The sequence below is a fragment of the Miniopterus schreibersii genome, assembly GCF_964146895.1.
Source record: "Miniopterus schreibersii genome assembly, chromosome: 1".
NCBI classification, from domain to species: domain Eukaryota; kingdom Metazoa; phylum Chordata; class Mammalia; order Chiroptera; family Miniopteridae; genus Miniopterus; species Miniopterus schreibersii.
In genome coordinates, this window is record NC_138101.1 from 36503616 (window position 1) to 36510572 (window position 6957).

The following is a 6957-nucleotide window of genomic DNA, read 5'->3' on the forward strand; positions in this document are numbered from 1 at the left end:
CCTCCGACCCCGGCGGCGCGCTTCCCCGGCCGGCCGCCCCCGCGAGGACTGGCAGGAAATCCGAAGGCTCTGCCCGTGCCTCAGGCGCGGCGTCCGGGCCCCAAACCGAAACCCCAGCCTCCCCGGGAGGGGCGGGGGCCCGATGCTTTCCTGGTGGAGCCCACGCGTCCCGCAGCCCAGGTCGCGGGCTGGGAAGCCGCCCGCGCGCGACAGGAGGGCGTCCTTGGGCTGAGGCCGGCGAGCGCGGCCGCGGCGGCCCCGAGGCCCCGAGGCTCCGGCTGCGGGGCTGCGCCCGGCTCGGAGCCCGCGCCGCACAGGTGCCGCCCGCGCCTGGCCCCTCTCTCCCGGCCGCGCGCGGCGGGCGCTGGGGAGTCTAGGGTCCCGCGCCGGGCCCAGGGGCACTTTCCCCCCGAAACGCAGAGTCGAGCGCGCTGCGGTCCAGCAGCGAGTTCCCGGCAACGCCGCCCCGCCGCCCGAGCTGCGCCCACCTCGGCGCCTTCTTCACTTTCGCCTCCGCGGGACTCCGAGCCCCAGAGTGCAGGGCGCCTCCAGCCTTCGCCGCCCCTCCCTGGGGAAGTAAGAGCCCGGCCATCCGCCCCAGAATAGCAGCTGGCGATGCCCTAAATAACAGCTCCCAGAAGGCACTTTCCCTCCAAATAAAAGCACCCAGCCACCCCCACAGCGCTTCCCATCACCAGCCTCAAACAGCGGTTCCTAAGCGCCCGCTGCTCCCGAGAGCCCCTCGCTGCGCCCCAAACCCTGAGCGGCGCTGCCCCTCGCGCCCCGCGAGCCAGGCGCACCGGCCTCCCGGCGAGGCGCTCGGGCGTCCCTCGGCCCGACCCCCAGCCCGCCTCCGCGCGGGCGCCCCGCACTCCCGCAGCCCGGGTCCAACAGACGACCGGGGACGGAGGAGAGCGAGCGTCCAGCCCACGAAAGCCGCGGCACGTGCCGATTCCACACCCGCGGGAGGTGCGGTCCCCGCGGCGAGCCCCGCGCGCCCGGCCGCACGCCCAGGCCCCGCCTCGCCCCCGCGCGTCCCTCGGCCGCCCGCCGCTCTACCTTCGTTGCTGGGACTGGCCAGGAGGGTCCGGAGCGCGGCGCACAGCACCAGGCACGTCCAGAGGGGGGCCCTGCGGCGTGCGGAGCAGCAGCCGGCCGGGGACGCGGGGGTGCTGGAGGAGTTGCCGCCGCGGCCGGGGGGCCCCGAGCCCCGCATCTTCTCCCAGCCGCCGCCGCCGCCGCTGCCCCGCGCGGCTCAGCCCACGGCCCCGGCCGCGCCGCGGGGTGGAAGGCTCGCGGCTGCTCGTCGTCGCCCGTGGGGTCTTCGCCCGCGGGTGCTCCGGGCCGCGGAAGTTTGCTCCGACCCTCTCCGCTGCCCCGGGCTCCGGGGAATGCGCGCCCGGTCGGAACGCGGGGCCGGGCCGGGCTCGGGCTCGGGAAGGTCCCGCGCCCGTCCCTTCGCCCCTGGATTCTGCGGGCCGGCGCCTTCCCGACGCCCCGGGGGATCCGAGCTGCTCCCGGCTCGGGGCCGAAGGGCCGAGCGTCAGGAGACCAGTCGCCCTAAGTCGGGAAGAAATCCCAGGAAAAGGGAGGGAGGAGGAGCGGCGGTGAGGGTGCGGGCGGCGGGGCCGCGAGGCCGCGGGGCGGGGCAGCCACCGCGAGGCCGCGAGGAAGGAGCCCGAGAGTTCAAAGGGCGGCGGCGGGGCGGCTGCGGGCTGCGCGGGCGGCGGGGCTGCCGGCGGCGGGTCCGCGGCGCGGGGAGCGGCGGGCTGCGCGCGGCGGCGGCGCGGTGGAAACTGCAGCGCACGGCGCGCTCCCGCGGGGTCCCGAGCTCCCGGCTCCCGCCGCCTCCCCGCTCGCCCCGCCCACGCCCGCCCCGCCCCGCCCCCCGCCGCCGGCAGCCCCGCGGGTGGCGAGCGGCCGCGAGCGCGAGGTGCGGGGACCAGGCGCCCGGCGCGGGGAAGCGGCGCGGTGAGTGCTGCCGGCGTCCCGGGGAAGCAGCGCCGGGAACCCGCCCACCCCGCGAGGGCCGGCTCCCGGGGCGGCGGGGGCGGGGGCGGGGGCGGCGGCGGGCTCGCGGGCTGGGGCCCCGCACCGCGTGCGCCGCGCGCGTCCGCGGGCTCTGCGGGCGGCCGACTGGGGTCTAACGCCGGCCTCGCTCCCGCTGCCCCTTCCCGTGCCCCCGTCCTTGGCCGCTGCAGCGGGGTAATTAGTCCGCTTTGTCTTCAGAAGTAAAGGGCAGAGTTCCTAAATACAGAGGCCGCGGCGACGGCGGAGGCCCCGGGGAGCCCCAGGACGCGGCTTCTGGAGATGTGCAGTGTGCCAGGTACCTGCAGGTGCGGCGGCTCAGTTCACCGGTGTCCTGCAGCAGTGTCTGGGCATCCTAGAAATTAAACGACGTGCAGACACGTGCCGTTAAGTCTACTGAAATTGGCATGGGTCAAATAATTTCTGGGTTTTTAAAAAAATAATGATTTTAAGTTTTTATGTTCTAATGCATTGAGAGACAAAATTACGGAAAAGAAACACAATTTAAAACAATTAACTTTCCATGCTTCACCTCTATATGTCTTCTCTGGCTTTAATATTGTTCTTCAATTTCCCATTCATTCTCTCAAAGACATACCCCTGAAGGTCAATTTTCCTATACTGGTGTAAAAAAAGAAACGACTGCAAAGAAAGCATCCACAAAAATGTGCGATTTTAGGCAAAAGGTATTCTGTTTCATTGGTGTGTAGTAACTATCCTAAAGATTGGGCTTGCGTTCACACCTAATAAAGGAAAGCCAGCTCTGACATCTACAGTCCTGTTTGTCTGCACAAGAAATTCCTAAAAATCTTTAGCTGATAGCATTTGCTTTTTTGTTTAAATATTTGCAATAAAGATGAAAGAATAAAGCAGCAGAATGCAATTTTGTAAATCGGTGGAAGCTCATCTTTGATTTTTTTTTAATTTTTTTTTTTTTTTTTTTACTAAAATGTTTTGGCACCAGCAATCTGAAAGCTGGTTCTTCCTATTGTAGTGTGCTCCGGATGCATGAAGCACATTTAGAGGAGTAACAGTCAATCAGTCTTTCGGTTTGGCAAAACAGTGAGATGCAAAGTTAAATTTTATGTTTCTATTTGCACACCATTCAAAAAGTAAGCTGTTTCCCCAAATCTATAGGTGAGTTATAGAAGAATATTTAAACAGAATGTCAAATAAGTTATCTAAAGCCTAGGAATACATGATAATACTAATATGGAAACATAAGCAGTGTTTTGTTTTGTTTCTTTTAAATTTTCACCGGAGGATATTTTTTCCACTGCTTTTCAGAGAGAGTGGAAGGGGGAGAGGGAGAGAAACAGTGATGTGAGAAACACATTGATAGGCTGCCTCCGGGAAGCACCCCGACCCGGGGCCTGGGATCGAGCCCGCAGCCGAGGTGCTGCTGTACCCCAGACCCTTAGTCCTCAGGCCCGGGCTCCGACCGCTGAGCAAACCTGCTGTGGCTGAGACGGGCAGTTTGATGAGGTTTCAGCTGGGTGCCTTCCTTCTATAGGTCTCAGGATCCTCATCGGTAAAATGAGGGGTTGGGAGATGATCTTCAAGCTCCCTTCTCTTCCATATTTTTTGCATTTCTATGTTATTGCCCTGTTCAGCTATCTCCAATTATTTACTGTTGACTAAAACATTACCACATTTCTTCAGCATAGCGTTTACGTGCCTTCTACTACACAGGGCTTAAATAAACTTTCTATTTTATTTTTGACTAACTAAAATTTTAATTTCAGTGTCCCCTGAATTGCCTATACCTCTCTGCTTTTACAACTATTACTATTTTAGAGAAATTTCATGCTTAAAAAATTTTAACAACCCCCCCGCCCCACGCCACACACACACCACTCTCACTTAAATCCTATCCAGTGCCCAAGGAGAGTGGGCATTCAAGACCCATCTTTTCCCCAAAAAAAGTGATTTGGTTCTCCTCAATGTATCCAGAGCTTATGATTTATGTCAGTCAACACAACTGGCAATATTTTCTGAATGAAAACTGAAACAAATTTTCTAACAATTGTAAGTATATATATTGGGATGGAAAGACATAATTTAAATGGGGAATACCCAAGAAAACCTGGAACACTGGTCCTTACGGTAATTGTGTGATCTCCTACCCAAGATAGCTAAATCATTAAGTGACTGAGAATACAGATTGCAAAACCCTTTGTATTCTCCATCTCCACCCCAAATAGTAGCCATATTTCTCATGATTGGTTAATAATATTTCTTACATATTTTTGAAACAATAAACAGCTGTAAAATGAAGCCCCAGTGACAGCAATAAAAGTCGTTTTCTTGGTCTAATGACTGCTCATTAGAGAAAGTAATGACGGTGGTTTGGCATGGGCCTCAGTCTCAAAGGAGATGCTATATTTGACCATGTGTTGAATTCTTGGCATGTAAATACTATTAGCATCCTTACATTGGACCATGGCATTACATGAAAAGGAAATTTTATTTTTTTCCTTCATTCATACTTACTGCTTTACACAAGAAAAGACTGCAACATCAGTACTGTTTTGGACGTCATATAGTTTGAATTTCTCATTGTTTAGGATAAGTGTTGTGGCCTCAAAATATGAAAGTGGTTGAGGTCTCCCTAGATCTCTACTTGGATCTGGCTTTTGTACTAAGCTTTTGTGAAGAAAAGATATTTTGAATCACCTTGAAAAGACACCTTGAAAGTTTACTAACCTATGAAAGGTGTTGTAATTAAGTTCTGTGTATTAATAAGCCCGAATGTATCTTCACTGCATTCAAGGTAGAACAACAAAAACAATCATAATAAGCAAAACTCAGGTTTTGCTGTGTGTGAAGCATTAGGTGATATTTTACATTAATTATTTTATCTAAAGCTGACACTTGAACAATAATGATGTCGGTGTCATTATTAGCCCCATGTTGATGAGATGACTGAGGAAATGAGAAGAGCTGAGTTGTCTCACAGCTGGTAAGACTTGGGACTTTAAACCCATGGCACCAACTCTATTTGAGAAAATTGTAATATAACAGAAGTAAAGAACAAATAACTGGATATTCAGGGAAAAAAAAACTACAAAATTCTGCATTAATAGTAATAATTAATAGATAAAAATATTCCAGTTTTCAAGTTCAAGTCTGAAAGCAATTAGCGCAATAATAAGGCACAGGTCAAGTAAATGAACAGGAGAAAACAAGGAAAGGAGGATCCTGAATAAGCATTGCCTGGAGAAAAGACCATCTCAGGTACATGAAAACATGCGCGGTTTGTCTGTGTACAGTGGAAACAATGGACCAAGTCAAGAAAATAACAGCACTGAGGTATGCGTCCAGATAATATTAGCAGAAACAGATGGCACCAAGCCCGTGGAAGCCAGGGTAGAAAATGTGAGGAATAGTCTTCACAAAACTAAATACACCACCATCAACCAAAGAGCATTTTTCCTAAAATATTATGTAATCTTAGCAGTTTTTTTACATAACTTTTAAATGTCTTGTCACTTAGTTCATTTTTTCTTTAGGAGAATTTAGGGGGAAAATCAAAATCAAAACAAAATTTTAACCCACAGTGGAGTGTAAATGTGAAATTATAAGATACCCTAATAAATCTATGAGAAGCTTTACTGAAGTGAATTTTTCAGGTCCATGATTTGCTGAAGAGGATAGCTGTCTAAGGATGTTAATTATTTTGATCTCAAAGGTAAAAATTAACTAAAATATATTTAAACAATAGCTCTCAAGTTCTCAACCAAGGTAATTCTAATCATTATTTTATATGTTGTATTTTAATTTAATTATATAAAACAAAATATTTTAAATATTATTCATTGTTGTTTTGTGTTTTAAGAATTTTTTGGGCCCTGCCGGGTGTGGCTCAGCAGTTGAGCATCAACCTAGGATCCAGGAGATCGAGGTTCGATTCCCGGTCAGGGCACATGCCCAGGTTGCAAGCTCAATCCCCAGTCGGGGGCGTGCAGGAGGCAGCCGATCAATGACTCTCATCATTGATGTTTCTATCTCTCTTTCCCTCTCCTTTCCTCTCTAAAATCAATAAAGATATATTTAAAAAAATAAAAATAAATTTAATTGATTATAAAATGGGGGTTTAATTATAAAAATAATGGGTTAAAAGCATTTTAATAAATTAATAAGGGTTTAAATATATAAATTATTTCATTACTTAATAATGCATTAAAGTATTACTCATGAGAAACTTCGTTTATGGAACTATGTCCATGTCATATTCACACTCATTTTATTCTCTCTTTGAATATTGAGAACAGCATCATCCCCTATTGCTCATGAGTATTAGTAGAGAGTTTTGTAGCAAAGACTAAAATAAGATGTTTAAGTCGATTGCAGTGAGCCAACGCCTGCAGATTTTCACACTGGTGGTGGCGGCCGTGTGTTCTCTAACCACTCCTGTGTCAATGGCTGGGGTTGCCGACCTGACCTCACAGCATAGGAGGAGGCCAAGGCTGCTGGAATCCATGAGGAGCCGAATTGTCCTGCCAGCAAGTTCCCTGGCTGTTGTTTGCCTCCAGCGTCTTTCATAACTGGCACCTTATGAAGATGTGGACCCTGAAATAATGAGGACTCTCAGGGCTGGAGAAGCAGGAAAAGTTCCTGTGGAAGAGTCACAGACTGAAGTGATACACTGTGATCGGGATTCAATTCACCTAAAATTTCACATATTCTAAACATCTTCTGGAATCCAGAAGTATTTGCTGATGGGTGAAAAATAAGCTGTAATATTTTTCATATTCAAAGGAAGGTTTTTTAAATAAATTCATTGCGTATACTGACTTAAAATTCATAATCTTATACAAGAACTTATAACTAGCTACAGTTTGCTGGGAAGAAAGCTGATAAATTTGCTTAATGGCAAAAGTAAAAAAAAAAGGTACGTATGTAACAGACTTTAGATACCATTGTTAA

At 50.7% G+C, this 6957-nt stretch overlaps 1 protein-coding gene across 8 annotated transcripts in view; it reads right to left on the minus strand.

The window, feature by feature from the left end:
• The window catches only part of EPHA5 (EPH receptor A5), a 292548-nt gene extending 291260 nt beyond the window's left edge, over nt 1–1288 (minus strand). For 7 of the 8 annotated variants that reach the window (XM_081130801.1, XM_081130800.1, XM_081130799.1 and 4 more), the window contains exon 1: nt 1060–1133. Coding sequence is in view for 1 of the 8 variants with exons in the window: in XM_081130798.1 (XP_080986924.1) it covers nt 1060–1216 (157 nt within the window). In the remaining 7 variants the exon portion in view is untranslated. Of the gene's footprint in view, nt 1–1059 lie in introns of all 8 variants that reach the window. The other variant, XM_081130798.1, reaches the window with a different exon arrangement.
• Nucleotides 1289–6957: the final 5669 nt, after the last annotated feature.